At 33.9% G+C, this 23,087-nt stretch overlaps 1 protein-coding gene across 3 annotated transcripts in view; it reads left to right on the top strand.

The window, feature by feature from the left end:
- LOC123686249 (NACHT and WD repeat domain-containing protein 2) overlaps positions 1 to 23,087 on the top strand; it is a 38,980-nt gene that overhangs the window by 1,376 nt on the left and 14,517 nt on the right. The window contains exons 2-11 of one of the 3 annotated variants that reach the window (XM_045626270.1): positions 12,095 to 12,309; positions 15,048 to 15,242; positions 16,580 to 16,747; positions 16,802 to 16,952; positions 18,675 to 18,882; positions 19,278 to 19,433; positions 19,487 to 19,782; positions 19,916 to 20,150; positions 20,454 to 20,825; positions 20,917 to 21,148. In XM_045626270.1, coding sequence (XP_045482226.1) covers positions 12,095 to 12,309; positions 15,048 to 15,242; positions 16,580 to 16,747; positions 16,802 to 16,952; positions 18,675 to 18,882; positions 19,278 to 19,433; positions 19,487 to 19,782; positions 19,916 to 20,150; positions 20,454 to 20,825; positions 20,917 to 21,148 — 2,228 coding nt within the window. Of the gene's footprint in view, positions 1 to 12,094; positions 12,310 to 14,740; positions 14,781 to 15,047; positions 15,243 to 16,579; positions 16,748 to 16,801; positions 16,953 to 18,674; positions 18,883 to 19,277; positions 19,434 to 19,486; positions 19,783 to 19,915; positions 20,151 to 20,453; positions 20,826 to 20,916; positions 21,149 to 23,087 lie in introns of those variants that run through there. The other 2 variants (XM_045626276.1, XM_045626282.1) reach the window with 2 other exon arrangements.

Here is a 23,087-nt window from a genome sequence, read left to right as displayed (position 1 = left end):
AATTTGATAGTCACATTTTAAGTGGCTAAGTGGGCAATGAATCTTGGTAAATTTAATGTTTATGTAATTTTCGAGAGAAACTCTTACGTGAAGTTGAACGCTCGATCATTTTTGGGCGGCCAATTGCACTCTTGAAGACTAGAAATATACGTATATATATATAGTTCTGTGATCTCCTAGGGCGCAATTGTCGCATTCATGACACGTCAGTGCTTTCCTCATTTTTTTTTCAATATTTCTGAATTTTGTAAGTACCTGATGCGATTCACAAGAAATTTTTTATCTAGCTTGAAACTGTTATTCTCTATCTATCGGCAAAATCTCAATTTGATTTGTAATCTCTGAAAATTTAGTTTTTTTGACATTCTTTTTCGAATTTCTCTAGTTGTGGTAACGCAATCAACATGAAATTTCGCGTGAGGCAAGTTTTTTACATTGAATCGCAGAATTGTATCTGGAACGAAATCGTAGTTTCGAAATTATCAGGAAAACAAGATTTTAAAAGGTCATATTCACGAAACTCCTAATCGAATTTTGCACATCAACGAACTCGATCGAGATCGAGATCTTAACCTTTCATAAAAATTTCAAGGTTATAGGTTATTTCTTCAGAGAGTTATTTCACTTCAGATACAATGTAAGACGTGATGTTGGCTCACAAAAAAAAACGTTCTATGGAGCGTGGCCCTAAACATGTCGACTTCTAAGGATTTAAATTTTCGTAAACTTAAACTTAAAAACATCTAGGTATGACCAAGGCTAATATGGTAGAATGGTAGATCAAGAGAGAATCATACAAAAAAAATCGAAGTGAAACATGCCTAGAAATTCAAAAGAAGATAGTTGGATGGTACTTAATAGAAATTTCTGCTTTCAATAGTTTGAGAGTTATGAAAAACCATTACATGGGATTGTAACATTTATAAACTTATCAAAACTATGAAGATGTCAGTTTTTCGTGGTTTTCTCTCACGAATGGTTTTCTCTCATGAATGGTATACTAATATGAAAGAAATATCCACTTATTTCACAGTAGTAATAACAGTTAATTTATTCAAATAATATTGTTCTAGGAATTATTTCTATCTGACAAAAATATACCTACTTTGATAGATGAGTTCATTCAAACTCTACGAAGTCTGAACTTTTGAAGAATTGGGAATGAAATAATGAATATGGTATAAAATATTTGAAAAAAAACTAATTATAACTATTAAGTCGAATTCGAAATGGCTTTCTTATAATTCGTAACTCTGAAACTAGCCAGTTGAGCACTTTATAGGAAATATTGTATTGACAATCATCTTCGAAATGCCTATATAGGTAGTTTTCTTCATTCTTCTTAAACCTTGCTATCCATTTTTTTTTTTTGATCATTTGGTATCTTGATGTACATACAAATATGTATAGCTTATTCTCACCAAAATGCATTTTTTCATGAAAAAAAGTTCTATAAAATATTTATTCTGATGATACACAATCAATTTGAATACCATCAAAAAAAATAAATGACAGTAAGAATGTCCATTGGTATGAAGAATGTGAACACACAAGGGCTTTATTATGAGATTTTTCAAATCAGTTCCAGGAAATAAAAAACGGAGCGTTCCACAATATACTTTATTTTTTCATTGCAAAACATCTAAATATTCATGGAAAAAATCATATAATAAATATCAATACAGACAAATCTTAATAGAAATATTGCGGCGAGATTCAAACTCGTTATTTTAGAACACACAGCATTCATTGAAAATATTAAATAAAAATATATTATTATTATTATTATTATTACAAGGTAAAGAGTATATTATTTTGTTTTTAGTCAATTTCGGAAGCTGTAGAGAGAGTTATATATTGTTATAGATACATCGAAAATTTTCAGTAAATTCCATTTCTAGTTGAATATAATATTATTATATAATCATCGAATATTTGGTTTATTTTTCGATATTGCCAGAGGAAAACATTGATCTTATCACATATTCAAAGTCAACAACAAAATCGCGAAATATTTCCATGTTCGAGATAATTCTTCCAGAGTATTCCTGAAATATCCTTGTGGATATTTACGAGAGGGACGATCTATTTATACATATTTGAAATTTCGACGACTGTTTACCAACCTTTTCATTCTGAGATACGACAACTTCACAATTGTCACCGATACCAGGAAAACAGGATTGTCCATACATAAGAATGACACTTTGACTCATGTCGTGGAAACCCGGAATTTTTAAGTTCGGATGCCAATTTTTTGTCATATGAACTTGAGTAGGTTAAATGTTATGACCATGATTCATATTCATATCGAATGAAAACTGCAATAACATAATCTTTAAATTCACACAAGGAAACCTATTCCATTAAAATTAAAATATGCACATATATATATACAGGGTGTTCCTAAATTGAACGTACAAACGAAAAGGGGAGATTCCTTAAGTGAGTTTAAGAAAAAAAGTCCCATAAACATGGGGTCGCAAACGTTTCGTTTTCGGGATACAGAGTGTTTCTTGTTGTAATACATTTTTTGTGTTGATTATACGAGTTTATCGAATCTTTATGAATCATCGCTACAGATCAGGAAAATTTCCATAAAAACTGACAATAAATTCATTCACCACAACTTACAAAGTGGCCTTCCCATCATAATTTGGATTTTCACGAGGATTTCGAGAGAATCGTTCAAAATTTTCTTTCTCGAAATCGTTGGTAGATACGACAAAACTGCAAGAGACCGAAAAGTTTAGTATAAGAACAAAGCTTCTTTTTACATTTTTTCAAATTAACAGTTGCTCACCAAAAAAAAGTTCTGCAGAAGAACAGGTGGCAGTGTTCCAGAAAAAATATCACCCTGTAGATCTTCTATCGAAATTGCCATGTCACGTGGTGAGAACTCTCAAATGTAATATCTATGCCAAATTTCAGTTAAATATCTTGTGAAGTGTAGATACTATGAGAAAAAAACTTGAAAAAAATTCAAACTTCAACACTCTGTATCTCGAAAACGAAACGTTTGCGACCCCATGTTTATGGGACTTTTTTTTCTTAAACTCACTTAAGGAATTTCCCCTTTTCGTTTGTACGTTCAATTTAGGAACACCCTGTATATACTGCAAATTTCACCGTTTTTCTTACTATTTTTATCATTTTGACATAATGTGTGTATTTTTCAAATTTTAAGTCGGGAATGATCTCCAAAGATAAGGTTAGGTTCGCTGGTGACGAATACGTCCTCAAATTCGATTCTGTCCGTCTGTAAACACAACAACTACTAAAAGGAGTACCTAGAAACTTGACTACCGTGGTCTAGTTTTGTGTTTTTTTTTCAGTATCGAAAGTTGCATTTGTATGTAAAATGACAATTCAGAACCTCCTAAGAAATGTCATATCGTTCCCGTAATCAGAATTATGGTGAATTAAGGAAGAACTCCAAAGAAAATTACCCATTATAACCTTGATTAAAAGAAATTGAGATTTTGGAATGAATATACAATAAGAATATCGGAAAAAAAATACGTAATACTGAATTCTGAATACTGAATATTTACCGATCCGATATCTTCCTGTCTTCCTCAAATTTGTATTTTACGTTTTCCAAACTTTTTAGAGACACCAAAAATTCAAGAAGTACACCACGGTAATTGAAAACTCTTTGCTAATCCTATAACAGTTTATATAGTATAAAGCTTACTAAAGAATTTTTTTATTATAAGGAAATTTTCCTGAACATATTCGTTCGAGATCACTGTATATGACCAAATGTTTGGATATCTACACTTCTTCGCATACCGATATTGAATAAATAGGCTCCTCTCATCACGACTGTATTTTGGCAGAACAAATTTAGATTCCATATTATTTTATATTTAATATTTATAAGCTTGGCGCTGTCATCGTTAGGTTAAATAAATATTTTCCTCAAGAGTATTTATTTAGAAGACATAAAAGCTATTGCCACACAAAATATAGTTTCCTGAAGCACATAAGATGATTCTGTCCTCTTGAAAAATTAAAAATGACATCAAACGTGAATGAAATTATGAAAAAAGGGAAATTATTTTTTCACACTTTCTGTACAAGGTGCATCCTAACGAGACGAAAGTTCCTGTCCTGTAGAATGGTTATCAAATAAATTCCTCCAACAATTTTGAAACAATTTTTTGAGGAACCAAAAAGCAAATGCAAATTATAAATGCACCCTTAAAAAGTTCAATTTTTGTTTTTTCGACATATGCCCTTAGGTATATACCTCCACCAAATCATCGAACATCAAATTGGTATATTTTGGATGAAATCAATATTTTTATTGAAATTAACAAATTTTTTGAATAATATGAAAATAAATACTGTGTCTACCAGTCATCAACTGTACATCTCATTTTATATTTTCATTTATATCTGATAACCAAATATTGCTTCCAAATTCGAGGAAATGCTTCTCGAATTGAAAATTCCCATCAAAATTCATGCAAATAGCTCTTATGCTTTATGACAAAAGCCGTGAAGCGTTGTCAGATGATTTTTTCAATCATATCATTAACTCTAGAAATTTCAAAGTGGATTAAAAATTATTTTGACTCAAATGTTTTCAAAGATCTATCTTTCAAATCAACATACTAAAATTGATCCACTGTTTAATATTTTTTTAAACCAATTCTTTTTTGATATTTATGAAAAACTGTGTATGAATTTGCAATAAAATTGATTGCTTCACTTCACTTATTTTCCTAGCTCGAGAATTTTCCTTGAATTTTTAAGGATGAAAATCAATTAATTCGACATAAAGAGTTTTTCAATAAGAGGTTTAATTTTGAATACCCCGCGATCCGAACAGTTGTAACTTTTGAACCATTCATTTTGACATTTAACGAGTATAAACTACACCATCACTAAAAATGAAATGATACACGCTTCAAGAAAGCATTGAAATTGTTAATATTCGTTACAAAAATGGTGAAAACTGTGCAGTCACGGGTCGCAAAACTAAAGCACTTTTGGATTGTCGTGAAGCACCTTCTCGGAAGACAATAGTGCAACTAATGGAAAAATTTGTGCTGTTGGGACAAGTAAGTAGTGTGAAGAATCAAAACCATGTGTTTGCTCAAGATGAACTGAGAATATTGCTGCTGAAGCCCGTAGTGTTGATAAAAACCCTGGTTTGTCGATTCCTCGTCGATCTTGGGAATTAGGCATTCCAAAAACAGCATCTGATTGTGATTATGTTCTTGAAATATATCAAAATTATCCAGATTTTCATCGAAAAATCATCTTCATTGATTTCTACCTCAAAGGCTACGTTGATTAACAGATTGCATTTTCTTCTTCTTCTTCCTCTTGTAATAGGACGGAGTTCTGTCAATTTTGCATTTTGAGCTCGGAAAATCGAATAATGATTGTTGAAAAGCCTATCCATCATCAACGTGTCACTGTTTGGGGAGGTTTTTGAGCTGGTTGTATGATTAGATCATACATTTAAAAATGAGCTTGGTGCAACTGAACTTATGATGAATGGATTGCGCTAATTTTTTAGGTCCGGAATTGGAAGATATTTATGTAAACAACGTTTATTTTCAACAGAACGGCATTACGTGCCACGCAAGTAACGAAACCATCGCAATGTTGCAAGAAAAGTTTCCTACCCGTGTTATATATCATATTTATTCATACTTTTTTCTTTGTGGCCACGTGAAGAATAGGTTCTACGACATTGCTCCAAAATCGAATACAGATTTTAAAAATGGAAAAGCTGATCACAATTGACCACCAAGATCTTGTGATTCAACATCTTTAGACTTTTTTCTTTGGAGCCATAGAAATAAAAAAAGATAATGTCTATGCAAATGATCCACAATCGATTCAAGACCTCAAAGATAGAAGTTATTGAGGACATACAGCTGCAAACGTACGAATTGATCGTGGAAAATTTCATGATAAGGATATCGTTTTCTATCGTTACTGGTATAGCTTCCTCTTTGTGACGAAATAAATATCCATTGATTTCCTTTAAAATAAAGTCTTTTTTTATGAACATTAAAATTAGACCTCTCATTGAAAACCCCTTTAAATAATCATGACATTCAACAGAATTATTAGTAAGCTAATTTCGTATACAATCTTTCGACCCCAAAGTCCTTACCCTAACAGACAAGCCTAAATAGCAATTGAAAGATGAAACACATGTATGTATATGTATGTACATATTTTCTACCGAGTTAAAACCTTATAACCCCACAATTCGTACAAAACCCTGGAAGTAACAAATAATTTCAAGGCCGTGTCCTGATTTCCCTTCTACACGAGTAGAAATTCCTTGCTGGGAAATCAGGTCAGGCTGCGTAATAATTCGATTCAATGTTCATGTCCCTTAGTAGCCTCGTTCGTAATGACGTCATTCCGAGTGCGTCATAGAATATAGGGATCATTATTTGTCAAAACGAAATTGTAAATTTTTGTTGAAAAATAAAAAATTAATTCTTCGTAATCTTTCAATACTACAAACATCATGTTAAAGCAATATATTCAGTTCACTGTGATCCACATTTGTTCATTATTATAAGGTCTATAAGTAATTGTATTTATGAAAAGTATACCATCGACGCAGAATGCGAAGAAAGAATATGATCAAATCATAGGTTAGTCTCTGTAAGGATCTTGTCCCGGAAATATTAAAATTCATCAGATAAATTAGTTTGAAATATATGGTGAAATCAAAATTGATCATAATAAGTGTTAGCAAATTTCATAATATACAGGGTGGCCATTTGAAAACGAAACAGACGAGATTACAGACGAAATAAAGTTTTTCGATAGAAATGCTCGGACAGGTCGATTTCTGTTTCGAGGGGGACAACTTAAGATGTAGGTTACGGACGCATAGCGCTTCAACCCTTGCTGCTACAACCCCCACCCCCAATTTTTGAATAGGGAAGATGGGATGAGTGATACCTCAATTTAAAGGTATTTTTATACTCATTTCAGCACAGTAATTGTTTTTTCATTTTATTCATTAGTTCTCGAAATATTCATGCGTTAGTTAGTTAGGAAGGAAGCCACAGTCATGGTTGTTTTGAAGCTCAAAATGTCGATTTTTCACAAAACACTACAAGTGCCATGAAAACACCACTTCATTTTCAAATACTTAGTTAAGAATATTTCGAGAACTGATGCATAAAATGAAAAAACAATTACTGTGCTGAAATCAGTATAAAAATACCTTTCAAAAGAGGTATCACTCACCCCATCTTCCCTATTCAAAATTTGGGGATGAGGGTTGTAGTAGCAAGGGTTGAAGTGCTAGAAATTGACCTGTCCGAGCATTTCTATCGAAAAACTTTATTTCGTCTGTAATCTCGTCTGTTTCGTTTTCAAATGGCCACCCTGTATATAAGGAAATCAGAAGTGTAGGTTCTACACAATTTTTAATAGAATGATCATTTCGTTGATATCATCTGCCCTGAAGTTAAGCACATATTCTGATCATAATGATAATATATGTGGGTATACATTATTTAAGGTGTTGGATTGAACACTCAATGCAGTGTGTTGGATCTTGCTCAGTTATTTCTATTACTGTGAGAGTTTGTAATTATTTTTCATGAAATTAATTGAATAAAAATCTTATCCTCGACTTCAGCCTATACACGTAGGAGAGAAAACTCACTCCCCTGCTAAGAGGAGGAAAATTCTCTCAAATCACTCATCAGATATTTAAAATATCAGAAAGGTAGGGCTCGGTCGTGTCCGGTCCTTGTGGTGCCCCTGGTCCTCGTCATCCCGCCGATCCTTGTAGCTGTCCGTCACCTACTAGACATTTTCTCACCGTCCTTGCAGCTATGTGCATTATATTATGATACATATATCGGGTGTCCCAAGGTGAGTGGCCTATTAGATTATTATGGAAACTATTGATGGTAAAGAATTCAAATTTTGTGGATAGATATTTGGCCATGTAAGGTACATTTTTAAAATAATTTCACATTTCCAGTGTTGCCGGATGTACGACAATTTGGCAACAACAAAAAAAACAAATGGGACATCCGGTATTTCAATTTTTTTTATAATACTCCATAAAATATTAAATCTATTCACTCCTACGTTTCCATCCCTATCTTCAACGGTTTTTGAGTTATTAATTATTTTTCGAAATTTTAGATCAAATTGGCGTATTACGAAAATGACTCTAGTTCGCTCAATATTTGAGATTTAAGTCAGAAATTTTACAAGTCGTTAGATATTGATCTGATCTGTGTCACTGCTTTTGAATAATGGTTGTCAATAATGCAGGACGGACGAAAAAAAAATCATCATTTCTCAAGTTACAAAATTGTAAAAAAGTCTATTTTTTCAAATTAGACACCTAGTATATTTTTCAATTTTTGGAATCAGTACAACACACTCTACAATTTTTCTATTCACGTCCCTATACCTATCTCAACTGGATTCCGAGTTATATGCGTTTATTAGATTTCACATTGATTCAATAAGCGTTAATTTCTTTTGTATTGTTATTTTCTCTATGTCGTTCATAGATCGATATATCAATGAATCAGTTCAATCCATAACTGTCAAAATAAACAATTATTGTCTAACAGGTGTTTTGTTCCGAGGTTTTTCTATAAATAATGGCTCAAGAAAGATATACACATGAAGCTTTAATGAATTCATTTGAAATTTTTGGCGAATGTAACAAAGTTGTCGAGCTAAATAAATAAAACGATTATTGCAACTGCCGACCATTGGTTTCCAAACATTTCAGGATTCGGTTCCGCACCCCCCTCGTCGTAGCCTTTCGGATTTCATGTACCACACGATGCTGTAGCTCCTCTTTGGTGTTGACTGGACTGACTGGAGTTGAATAAACGATATCTTTGATCCTAGGCCAAAGATAAAAATCGAGGGGGGTGAGATCTGGTGATCTTGCTGGCCAATCCCAGAGGCCCATACGTCCAAACCATCGATCATTAAAAATTCTTCTCAATTCTGCGGAAACCTGGGCAGTTAAATGGGCACCTGCCCCATCTTGCTGATACCAGATTTGACTGTAATTTTGAAGAGGCAAACGATCAACAAACTTTTTTTCAACATGTCTTATTATACTGATATATCTTTCAGAATTTAGATTTTCATCATAAATGAAATATTCTAGTTTATTATCCATCAACAAAGCAAAAACATTAAACCCAAAATTAACTTGGTGCCCAGATTCTCGTTCAACATGTGGATTTTCTGACGCCCAAAAATGACGATTTCTTGTATTAAACATTCCCCCCCTAGTAAATTTTGACTCATCACTCCAGATGATTTTAGATAAAAAAATTTGGACCTTCCAGGATGTGGGTATTAATTCTTTCACAAAATACCATTCTCCTCTGAAACCCTAACATATTGGAAATCATGCATTCTATGTTCTGATAAAATCCTTTGCACTGACGATTTACTTATTCCCAATTCTCTTGAGGCGTATCTTATAGATGCTTCAGGATGAACTTCGAAAAACGTTAAAACAATTATTTGGTTATCTTCAGTGTTAACTTCTCTGGGTCTAACTTTATTTTGTTCTCGTAATTTTGATCCAAATTGTAAGAAATTTCGTCTCAATCTTGAAAACTTTTTTCGATTCATTCGAGGAAATTGTGGATATCTTTCATTGAATTTTCGACATGTTCTCTCGACAACTTTGTCACATTCGCCAAAAATTTCAAATAAATTCATTAAAGCTTCATGTGTAGGTATATCTTTCTTGAGCCATTATTTATAGAAAAACCTCGGAACAAAACACCTGTTAGGAATAAATTGTTTATTTTGACATTTATGGATTGAACTGATTCATATGATATATCGATCTATGAACGACATAGAGAAAATAACAATACAAAAGAAATTAACGCTTATTGAATCAATGTGAAATCTAATAAACGCATATAACTCGGAATCCAGTTGAGATAGGTATAGGGACGTGAATAGAAAAATTGTAGAGTGTGTTGTACTGATTCCAAAAATTGAAAAATATACTAGGTGTCTAATTTGAAAAAATAGACTTTTTTACAATTTTGTAACTTGAGAAATGATGATTTTTTTTGGTCCGTCCTGTATTATTGACAACCATAATTCAAAAGCAGTGACATAGATCAGATCAATATCTAACGACTTGCAAAATTTCTGACTTAAATCTCAAATATTGAGCGAACTAGAGTCATTTTCGTAATACGCCAATTTGATCTAAAATTTCGAAAAATAATTAATAACTCAAAAACCGTTGAAGATAGGGATGGAAAAGTGAGAGTGAATAGATTTAATATTTTATGGAGTATCATAAAAAAATAGAAATACCGGATGTCCCATTCAAAATAACAAAGTTGTTGCCAAATTGTCGTACATCCGGCAACACTGGAAATGTGAAATTATTTTAAAAATGTACCTTACATGGCCAAATATCTATCCACAAAATTTGAAATCTTTACCATCAATAGTTTCCATAATAATCTAATAGGCCACTCACCTTGGGACACCCGATATACTCACTGAGTCCTAGTTGCTTGATATTTCTCTTGAGATTTTTGGGTACTATTTTATCCCAGTACAGTTTATAGCTGTCATTTTCTAGGATGGTCTCCAGTCAGTACTAGTAGAATGGCACTTTTTCCAAATGAATAAGTTCTAATATGGTTGCCAATTCTTGGTGGAATATCTTCCCTACTGCATCCTGCATCGTTTGCATCGTGTATCTCTTTATATTCATTTCCTGCAAGCATTTGACATCCACCAGTGATATGTTTATTTATTTTCTTTTATTTATTTAACATAAGCAGGAATCCTAACAGGAATAACCCAATTACAAGGATTCACCACAAAAAAAATGAAATTTACAATTGAGAATGAACATAAACTATAAAATAAAACTCTCAAATATCAACAATATCACTAAAAATAAACAGTTCAGTGATTTCTACATAGATACAAATATAATTTTTCCCTAAAAGCAACTTGAGAAATGTGTGAATCTCAATACAAAAAATTTGCCAGTTATAAAACCGCATAAAAAAGTGGAGTTATAAACAACGACCTGCGCGCTCTTGGGACATAAAACAGTTCTCTACGACGTCCGGTGAAAGCACGAGTGTTCAAATAAATGGTGGACTGTCTTATTCGCTTGGACACCCATTTCGGCATCGATCGTCAGTAATAGTTAGATCTTTTATGATATGGTTGCAGTAATTTCTCGTTAGCTCTCTGATCTTGGATGGCTAAAAGAAAACCTTCCGCTTCTGGATACATCGCATCTCATGTGAGCCAATAGTTCGACGCTTCAATGTCGACATGATCTTGGTTCACTTCGTTGAAATGTCGTCTATGTAGGGGCGTCTTTCTCCATCTTTGCAGTTTTTCTTGGATTGTCTGGTGGTTGTATGACAATTTCTCTTTGTGTTGTTGTAAAGGTGTTGACTCGTCTGCTTTACACAATAGTTGGTAGACTTCTGACGTGCTTACTTTGCCTTTGAACATTTGGTCATGAGCCAGTTCCATGATGTCTAGCAGATATCTGCCCCCTTTAATTTTCGGCATTGTCATCCTCTCAATACTACTTTTTGGATGGTGCTTGTGTGCTTTTGTCATCAGAATTCTCATTTTGCGTTGCAGGTTTTCTATATCTGTCTTACTATATGGAATTATACCGAAAGAGTATTTTAGGATTGAACATGCAAATGTAGTGTGCTTCTGCTTATTATTATCGAAAAAAAAAATCAGATATTTTTGAGCGCTCATTCATTAACCCTTGGAGACCAATCATGTCTATACAGTATGGGGTCTCCAAGGGTTTAACTGGCTCAAGAGTGAAGAAGCGCTCAAATGCTCCTGACTTCACATTTACATTCGAAGACATTGAGATGTTTCAATACAAATGAAGTAATAAACCGCACTGTGAAGCTCACAATTGACATATAAATAACAGTGTTGAGGTCTCATAGAGATCTAAGAGATTCGGAATGAAAATATTGAAACATTTCACATATATAAAACCTAACGCAATATCCACGTCTAGTAGGGACTACTCAATTCCAAAATTAAAGCATTTTATTCTTCTTCACAGGTCTGGCAGCTATCAAGTGCGAGCATCAGTTCCAATCACACCACAGAAAATAACGATGAACCATGTGGGCAGCAAGAATTCGGTGCTCCTCCAACCAGCCACCGCTGGACAGAATCCACTCCAGCAAGCCTCAACACAGACATCGCCCGTCAACACAGGAAGGAAACCAAGTCTAGCCAAGGCGCTAAAAGGTGTGCCAGGGTCGAGCATTTCGGGTATAATAGTTTCCTCTTAAAGAGTATTTGCATGTTGATGTCACTGCATTGACACGCAATGGTAATTAGAGGATAACGCTTGCTATAGGTATTTTCAACATATCGAAAAATGTTCAGTGTCGTAATAAATCGAAATAGTATGTATTGCCAAGTTTTTGCTTTGAATGTAGCTGTTCATTTGTTGTGAAAACCATTTTATTGTACTGGACACCAAAATTCATCGAATCTCTTTTAAAGGAAATATTATATCTGCTAAGCGGTTTAACATAGTAGGTTTAGCCTAAACCTCTTGTGTTATGAGGAAAATTACCAGTTTCGTGAAAAAAAAGATATACCTATGCGATTTTTGAAGCCTTTTTATCTAGCAAAATTTGTGTATTCAATTGAAAAGAAAATAGGACTGATGCGTCCATCAACAAAGTTATGCCTTATTCGAAACAGGCGATTTCAAGAGCTCTCATTCTTCAACCAAAATTTGATTTCAATTGAATATTTATAATAGGCCTACTCACTAGTCCATAGGTTCTACATAGCGTGAAGAGGTGTCAGCCATGCGAAAGCCAAAGTTTTCAATTGAGAGGTCTCTGCAAAGCTAATCTACCGCAGAAGGGGTAAAAAATGATGTCTGTAGGGGCGATGAGACATAAGAACAAACCCCTTCACAGTTCACGACTGATTCTCTTAACTCCTACAATCTTATGAGAGGTCTCACAAAGACCTAGGAAAATCGAAATAGAAAACTTTTGAAAACGTTGTTTCAAACACAACGAAGCGACTTTGAGTATATAATCATAGAAAATTTGATCTTTACATTGAAAGAAACCATAGAGTAATAAACATAGATAGAGGGAGTTTACGCAATGTCCCCAACATGGTTAGATTACGTTGGCAGATTGTGATATATTTTCAATTCCACAATTTAACTATATCGTTATGAATGTATATTATATTTAATGAAATACATTTATTTGAGTGATTCCCGATTCAATATGCAAATTTGAATATTTGGAATCCGATATTTTTCCTAATTGTCGAATTTATAATAGGCAGAATAATTATTATTTTCTGCATCCACCTGCTGAAATCTAATGTTTGGCAACTTTTACTCTCCTAGGGTACAAGAGTACAAGTTTTTTTTTGGAATTTCTGATATATTTAGGTACTCATCTCAATATGTTTTTAGTTAATATGAAATATTGATTCACAATGGGATATAAGAAGTGTATTCTTTGTGGAGAAACTCGCAATTTGAGTGAAATATCGTATCACTGTTGTTTTCATTTCCGCGCGCTTCATGTCAAATTTGATAGTTCATGTTGGGGACAAAATCTGCGCACTGAAAATGACATATGCTCCCTCGATCTATGTTTATATCTCTGAGGAAGAAACTCATTCAGATTCAGATCTCTTGACGAAAAATCAAAGAAAATATTGTACCTATAACTCCATATCTCTTAGTTTCATCCATTCCATAAGCACCAGTCAGCCAGTAAAGTAAAGAGTTTTCCAGTAAAAAGTATTATTTTGAATAGGACACTTTCTGAGCAGCTGTTATTTTTGAAGCTTTCATTTCTTGACATTTGACAAGTGATAACTAGGCCATTACTGAAAAGGAAACAACGAATTGAAATCGTTACACGTTTACATCGTTTACTACAAAATTTGTAGTCACAGTTCGCAAAACAAAAACACTTTTAGGTCGTCCTGAAGCATCTTCTCGGCCGGTAATAGTGAAACTAGTGGAAAATTTGAGCTATTGGGACAACCGTGATGTGAAGAATCAAAACTGTCTGCGTCACTTAGGAACAACTGTGAATATTGCTCTTGTAGTTCTAAGTGTTGACAAAAACCAAGATTGGTCGATTCCTCTTCGATCTTAGAAATAAGCCATTCTATAAACGATATTGTCGACATTACATCGAATTTTGCATAAATACATAGGACCTAAGGCTTATTATCAACAAGATGGCGTTACGTACTTCATAAGCAACGAAACAATCGAGAAAAGTTTCAAGATCATGTTATTTCTAAAAAATCTGATCACAATTGACCACCAAGATCTTGTGATTTAACATCTTTAGACTTTTTTCTTTGGGATCATATAAAGAAAAAAGTTAATGTCCATGCCAATGATCCACAAAAAGATGGAAGTTATCGAGGACATACAGCCTGTACGAATTTGTCACAAAAAATTTCATGCTGCAACCATAGCCGTAGCAGCAATTGGCTGATATAATTTTCCATCGATAATGGCATACCTTTCTTTACTTTTTACATAAGAAATATACATCCATTAATTCCTCTTAAAATATAATTGTTCTTGTAATATCAAAATGAAAATTCCTTTACAATTAACATAGATCACTTGATGGACACAATTAATTAAATTACATATTTTCGTATATATATAAAAAAAACGATTATTTACGATGTCGCTTCCCCCGAGTATCATGCTTCCACTAAGATGTTCTGTAAGGTTCTGGTCACTCCATTGGTGAATTTGTTATTGTCACTCCATCTTATATGTGCATTTCAATTACGTTCAATTGATTCATCCGTAATAATACATCATGTGATGATTGTTATCATACCAAGCTTATCGTAGGATGGTGTTCGATATTTCTTTCCAAACGTAGAATGAGAACTGCTTTGAATTTCATTAGAAATGATTTTTCCATTGGAATATATTTTTATATAAAAATATTTTGAATTGACTTATATTTTTATATTTTCCCTAGATTCGATGTCTTTGAGTTCACCCCCAGCGACGGTGAGCCCAAGAGGTTTTGATAAAATGCAGGGGTCCATACCGCAAGAAGTTGCCAGCTTAACCGAGAACCTTCAGAACCTTATAATGGGTAGAGTCAATCAAACCAAGGTAGCAACAAGAACGAGGAAAATTGTTATATACGTGGGAGCAGCTGATTCTCAAGGTAAATAATGTATATTTCATCTTATTATTCGAAACCCTTCCTCCTATGCAGTATACCAGAAATCTAAACCCATTTGTCATCATGCCTTTCTCTTATCACGCTTTCCCTATAATTTATCCATGGAGGTGCTTAGTGCTTTAAACATTTGCTGGTGCAGACTGCTTTTGGATAATGGTCGATTTTTTCTACGTTGACCAAATTTGATTATAATTTTGGATTATTTTCGTGGCCAGCGAGGAGTCCGGATCTAGCACCGTTAGAATAGACGGAGTAGCGAGAAGATTGAGAGTAAATTTCAGGTCGGTAACAACTGACGAAATAAGAAAGAAGACATATGCTTGTATAAGGAATGGTGGAGGTCATTTCAAACATAATTTATGAATATATTTTCTACTGAAATTTTCAGTTTAATTGCAATAAAAAATATTTAATATATTACTTTCCTTTCTTTGCTTCTTACCGTTTTCAAATCAAAATCTGCTGTAACAAAACTGGAGCCTGCATTCTAACGAAAACTTTCTTAGGAAATAAAGATGGAATTTGGCAAGTTTTTAAAATAATTTTGTCATAGATAAATTGTGAGATTCGAAAGTTGCAGGCAAATTTATATTAGAGATTTACTATTCTTTTCTCTCAAATCATACTAATTCTTATTCAACATATAATACAGCATGCTTTTGCTCTTTTCATACATAGGTATCCTTTTCTGATGAATATAATCCATAATTCAAACCAAATTTACGAAAATTGAAGTGGATGAGAAATTTTTAAAGAAACACAAGATCAAATATCTCGTAAATTGTTGATTTTCGGTTATCAATAAGTATGGCTCCATCGACAGCAAATGAGTGATACTAACACCTTTTCAAGGTTCACGTCTAATTTGGAAACACCTTGTATAATAAACCTCGTGGCGTTTTTTTTTTCAATGATTAGATTTGAATTTATGACTTATTTTGAGACAGTTTATTTCAAAAGTACGTCTTTTTGTTATTCCACTCCACTTATTCAGCGTTGAATATCTTTCAACTGTTTCTGCTACAATTTCATATGGAATAAAAGATCAGATTGCTCTGTTGCCTAGAGAGCAACTCTCTTGAATTATATCTCCACACCTATTTCTGGTTTCCAACTAATTGAACTGTTTTTATCCTTGTCAGTAATTTATGTAATCCAACTTTTCTAATTTATTCTCTTCAGTATCCCTTAGGTTCAACAGATATTGAAATCCCATTTAATACACCATGCGGAACTATTCATTATGTTGTACAATTCATTATTCATAGCCATTTCAACATGAAAAAAGTAAGCATTAATTAATTAATCTATGTTTCTAGATTGCTGCGTCGAAAAAGGGACTCTACATAACCAAATATATCCAGAACTCAGAAAACTTTGTAGGGAGAGAGGATACGAACTCCACATAGTCGATTTACATTGGAAAACTCTTCTAGAAAAACAACAGGACCACGAATTTCCAGAACTTTGCATAGGAGAGCTTACCAGTATGTGAATATAATTGGTTGAAATAACATCACTGATTTAATTATAATTTTCAGGGCAAATGGAGGTAGCATACATAATACCAGTGTTATTTCTCAATAATTCTTTAGGAACGCCATTGTTGCCAAATACTATAGAGAGTACTGATTTCAAGATGGCAATGGATAGTGCGACAAGTCAATCAGCCCAAAATATCTTATCCAAATGGTAAGAAATAATCGATTTAGAAATTTCGCAGATGAATTATTTCAAGAACTGGTTTGCTTCTTCTTTATCGCCTTACTCGAATTACATTACACAGTGAAGTTCATACTCGGATCAGTATATCAACTTTGTCTGGATCCACTTTTTCATCTTGAAACCCTATGGATATCTAAGTATATATTAGGCCAATTGAAAAGTTCCTGGTCTGATGCACCGATGGCAGTGCTACTGCTGCTAGTATTAAATCCATATGATTTTTAGTTAGTACCAACCCGCAAACGATACGTGTCAAAATTTGAAAGCAGTCCGACCATTAGTTTGTGAGATATTGCGTTATGAGTGTAGCTACTTTTGTTATTTGAAGAAGAATGGAAAAAAAGAATTTCGTGTGCTGATAAAATATTGCTTTTTGAAGAGAAAAAATACAGTTGAAGCAAAATCTTGGCTTGATGAAGAGTTTCCGGGGTCTGCACCAGGAAAATCAACCATCATTGATTGGTATACTGAGTTTAAACGTGGTGAAATGAGCACCGAAGACGGCGAACGCAATGGACGCCCAAAAGAGGCTGTCACCGACGAAAAAATCAAAAAAGTTCACAAAATAATTTTGAATGGCCGTAAAGTGAAGTTGATCGAGATAGCAGGCATTGTGAAGATATCATCTGAACGTGTACATCATATCATTCACGAATATGCCGCGCGAGCTCACAATCGATCAAAAGCAACAACGTGCTAATGATTCTGGGCCTGAATTTTTGCGTCGATATGTGACAATGGATGAAACATGGCTCCATCAATTCACTCCGGAGCCTAATCGACAGTCAGCTGAGTGGACTGCACACAATGAACCGATTCCAAAGCGAGGAAAAACACAACATTCAGCTGGCAAGGTTATTGCATTAGTATTCTGGGATGTGCAAGGTCTAATATTCATTGATTACCTCCAAAAGGGCCAGACCATCAACAGCGATTATTATATATTGGATCATTTAAATGATGACATCGTTAAAAAACGGCCCCTTTGAAGAAAAAAAAAGGTGCTGTTTCATCAAGACAATGCACCGTGTCACAAATCAATGAAAACAATGGCGAAATTGTATTAACTGGGCTCCGAATTGCTTCTGCATCCACCGTATTCGCCAGATCTGGCCCCCAGCGACTTTTTCCTGTTCTCAGACCTCAAAAGAATGCTCGCTGGAAATATATTTAGCGCCAATGAAGAAGTAATCGCCGAAACTGAAGCCTATTTTGAATACAAATCGTACTACAAAAATGGTATCGAAAAGTTGGAAGATCGCTATAATCGCTGTATCGCCCTCGAAGGAAGCTATGTTGAATAATAAAATCGAATTTGTTTTTGTGTTTTACTATGGTAGACCGGGGACTTTTCAATTAGCCTGTAAGCAGACACATTGAAAAGTTTCACAATGAAGTAGCTTGAATTTTTATGGTTCATAAATGAGGTATTCAATGTCTTCGAAAAAGATGATTCCTAGATATTATTGAAAATCTTGGTTTCTGAAATGAGTTTTGGAAATGAATAAATATTCAGCTTCATGAAAACAATGAGTTTTAATACAATATTTCAACTAGCACTTGATCAATTTCTGCAATGTGAATTCTCAATAAGTCTTCAAACATATTGAAATCTTAGAGGTTCATCCTTTGACGATCTCAAATTACTATTTTAATCATTTGGATCGCTTTAATTCAGTCTTCTTGTAGGTACCAATTAGATAGTGATTCCCAACCTCCATGCTATAGATTGCAGCCCATAAGTAGTCATATTCCTGGATTTAAGGAAACATCAGTAGAAGATAGGGAAAAGGCTTTTGAAGAATGGAGCTCCGAAATCGATAAAATTTTAACAATTCTTATTAATGTATTTTCTCAAGAATTAAGGGATACTTACCTGACAACCGTAGTGGAACAGGTAAGGTATTCAATATTTTGATTGTTCGATATCTAAACTCTAATGTAACGTCATTATCATTATTATTCCATTCAAATTTTTGACATAGAATGGAAAAACCTTATAACATAACTCTAATTATTTCTCCAATTCATGAAACCAAAATATGATTCATGGTTTAATATAGAACATCCAACCTTCAGACATCAGCATAATAATAAAATCATGGTCTGAGTTAAATATACACAATGTCAAAATTCAATCTTCTTCATATCTAGTAATTGTCCTTGTTATGTAAGGAAATAATATGTATTCATAGCACAAAAAAGAATGCATACAGTATCGAGACCAGCCTTCATTATGATATGAGATATATTTATATGGAGAAACTCATTCTTTTTGTAATTTTTGTTCAGGAAGTACACAACACCGTATTCATGAGCCAAGAAATGGCCAAAAGATGTATTTGGATGAATAGAGTATACATTCCCACAGTAAAAACTCCAGAAAATATGAGCCCAGTGGAAGCAGAACTACAAAGGAGACTGAATATATTGCAAAAGGATTTGAGGGCATGTTGACCCTAAATGGAAATGAGATTTCATCAATAATAGTTATTTTTCAGGATCAACTTGCTGAAAAACACATAGTTCGCATATCCGTGAAATACGTAGATGGGGGTTTAAATGTTGAAATTCCAGAACACTTAAATTATGTTGAACAGGTTGCTGCACATTTGAAGAAACATTTGATAGAGATGATCAATGGCATAATAGAAGAACATCAGGCAAAAGCTGTGCTTAAACCTAGTTATGGTATAGAAGCACCAATATTTGAAGAGCTTAACCAACAGACTGGATTCTGCCAAAAAGCAGCTCAATGTAGTGTAAACAGGGAGAAGACCATAAATGAAATGAAAGAGTATGTATTGCTTCTTATAAACCTTCTTTTTGAAAATATTTCAAGATTGAAAAAGTCATATTTATTTCATTGAATATGTTACTGATACTTTTTTCTTTTCAATCGGAATTACCCAACTTAACCATTTTTACAGATATATCATTAATCCTACCAGTTCTCCATTGGTATTATTTGGACCAGAGGGTTGTGGCAAAACCACACTCCTAGCCAGAGTAGCTCAATGTTGTTCCCAATGGATACCAGAAGCCTTCCTCATCTTGAGATTCATTGGTATCAGTGCACAATCTAGTACAATCGAACAATTATTGAGTTCTATAACCAACCAGTGTTCAATTTTAACATATGGACATAAGTGTTACTCCACCCATGTGAGTAAATGTAGCAAGGTTCATTCATATTACATTTTTTTTATGAAAAGCTCTGCCCCGAATATCTCCTCATTCATAACGATAAATATTGCCTTATTTTTAAAGCTTAATACACATCATTGATTATTAAAGATTTTTATCTCACACTTTCAATATCGAATTAAGTAAATGCGGTATTGCTAATTTTTTGTACATTTCTCGAAGTTATAGAATACTGCGACTTAAAAGTCACCATCTTTGATATTGCTTGCAGATAATTGTGAATATATGTAGCTTTAACAGGCTTAATAACTCTGATTTCAGAATTTGGAGACGTATAAAAGAGTCTTACCTTCGCTTCTTGGTGCCAGCTGTCTTCAAAGACCGCTTATCATTCTTATAGATGGTCTGGATCAAGTTAGAACTTATAGCTCAAAAACAATAGATTGGTTGCCGGAGAAATTACCAGAAAATATCAAACTTATACTATCCGTATCAGAGAGGAGTCCGATGTATTCTGACCTGAAAAAGAAGTTACCTGAAGGAAAATTCATCAAAATGCCACTGTTGGGAGAGCAAGAAGCAAAAGGTATTCTCATGTCCAGTGTCATGCAGTATAATCATAGCGTCAATTCTAAGATACAAGATTGCGTTCTAAAATCAGTGCAGGAATGCACATTGCCCATGTATTCCAAGGTTAGTATTAGCATAAGCTTTGAAAATTTATTCCTTGTGTATTATTCAGCGACACTTGCATATCATTTATTCCCCATCATATCTTTTGCAGGTTTTAGCTTGGCAAACTTCTTGGTGGGCAGACAGAGAACACGATATAGTGCCAAAAGGTCATGTAGATGATCAATTGAAATTGATGTTGGAAGAATTAGAAACAATCATAGGAGCAACTCAAGTAGAGCATGCTCTTGCCTTAATAACCTGTTCCAAACAATGTGTTACAGATTCTGAAATGATAGATCTCCTCGCTTTCGATGAGGAATTCCAAAGCAATACTACTTATAGTAAGTAATTTTCTTCATTTCAAACTCTTTTCACATCCAATTGCGCTCTAAACTAAATATGAGATCCATTTAATTATGTACCTTAACAAGAAATCGTAATAGTAAAATTGAATGTTTAAAGAATTGGCTAATCAGAAAGAAGTCTTTACAATTTGTTTTTATTTTCTGAAGACTTTCATTTTTTAATTTTTTTTTTCGCTACTTTCCTTTCTTTCTCCAAAATGTGTGAGTAGATTTATATTATTGATTTTGGAGGACTATTTGACAGTGAGGCTGCGTTTTTGTATTTTCTTGTAATAGTTTCCTTCGTCTTCCCGATGATTGGACTCCTTCTGCACATTTATTTATTGACCTGTAGTCCTAAGCGATGTGTCCAGTATTACCACATTTATATACCGAACTGACCTGGTTTTTTTATTTTCATATTTATTCTTGAGAGTTCCAGGCATTTGAATTTCTCACAATTTTCAGGTTACACTTTTTTCGGTTTGTTTTTACTGAATTTATATCACTTACTGCGTTATTGAGTTTATCTATTGTTTCATTTAAATCCAACAGTGGTTATTCAAAGCCACACTATATTGATTGTGTGTGTATAGCATCTTATTCACAAATTACAGAGATATCGGTTCGATCAGAGTGCAGTTGAACTTTCAGGCTTCTATTTGGCTGAAAGAGTGCAGTGTGTTGATCTCGGAGGAGGTCTGGCTTGTCGAATGTTGATTATGGTGTACCACAAGGATCGGTTCTCGGACCACTTCTCTTTCTCATATACGTCAACGATCTTGTGAGTTGTGACCCTGATGCGGACTTTGTTCTTTTCGCTGATGACACAACTGAGCTCAAAAGTGGCTCAGTCTAGGGAGCTTATACTTGACATTTTAAGAGAGTTGTGTCTTCTGTTTCGGAATGTTTCAATAGCAACCAGCTCAGCTTGAATGAAACGAAGACAGTGTATTTTTCAATGAGGGATCTAGGTGGAATGAATTCACTTGAACCAATCAAATTTTTAGGGGTACATATGGAGCGTAATTTGTCTTGGAATGCTAACTTCGATAAAGTCTGTAATTCTATTACGTAAAGTGTTTTTGCATCATTAGTTGGGGTTGTGTCGGATTCAGTATTATTGTCTGTGTATCGTGAATTCCAAGAATAACATATGGTATTTTGTGCTGGGGTCATGACGCTGGTGTGAAACGACTCTTTGGAATGCAAAGAGAGGCTATCAGAGTTTTGGGTAGACTTAATTAATGAAATGAATGCAAGCTTGTGTTTCAAGATAAGAAAAAATACGTGGTAAACAATCATAGAGTACACTAGACCACATACTACATATTTTATTTGTTTCTCATTTGTAAACGTCAGTTTCCAAAAACACAATATTAATCAAGAAAGTTTATTTTATCAAATAACTAACTTGTAAAACTGACAGTTGACTTGCATAATTTTTACAAGTTAGTAGTATTATTTACATTAGAAAATTTTGTTTTATCGTCATATATGTTGAAAATCATGGTACAATTGTTATTTCCAGTAACACAGATTTTTGATTATGAAAGAGTTGATACTGAAGATGATGAACCATCCGTTGACTCAGAAACTGCTGAACTCGAGGACTGCAGAACATTTGTACTCTCCTTACTACCAAATAATTTGCTAGACATCATTTCGATTTTTTGTTGACCGAATCATCTACATAACTCATCGCAATTTCGGTGCTCTTCCACCCTCCTGCACGCTTTAGTGCTAAAATATCTCCACCCGAATCCGCAACCAAAGTGGATCCAGTTCTGCGAAAAGAGTGGCCGGTGTATAGCCGGGTCTTTTAAACCTAAATATTTCGCTATTTGCTTTGGGATACCACCAATAGTGTGCTGGCCAGCATTAAGGGAAATGCACTTTCCATGTCGGTATGTCAAAAAAATCTTAGGCTTTCTGT

This window comes from Harmonia axyridis, chromosome 1, assembly GCF_914767665.1.
Source record: "Harmonia axyridis chromosome 1, icHarAxyr1.1, whole genome shotgun sequence".
NCBI classification, from domain to species: Eukaryota; Metazoa; Arthropoda; class Insecta; order Coleoptera; family Coccinellidae; genus Harmonia; species Harmonia axyridis.
Note: the sequence above shows the minus strand (reverse complement) of the source record. Positions and strands in the feature narration are given on the sequence as shown.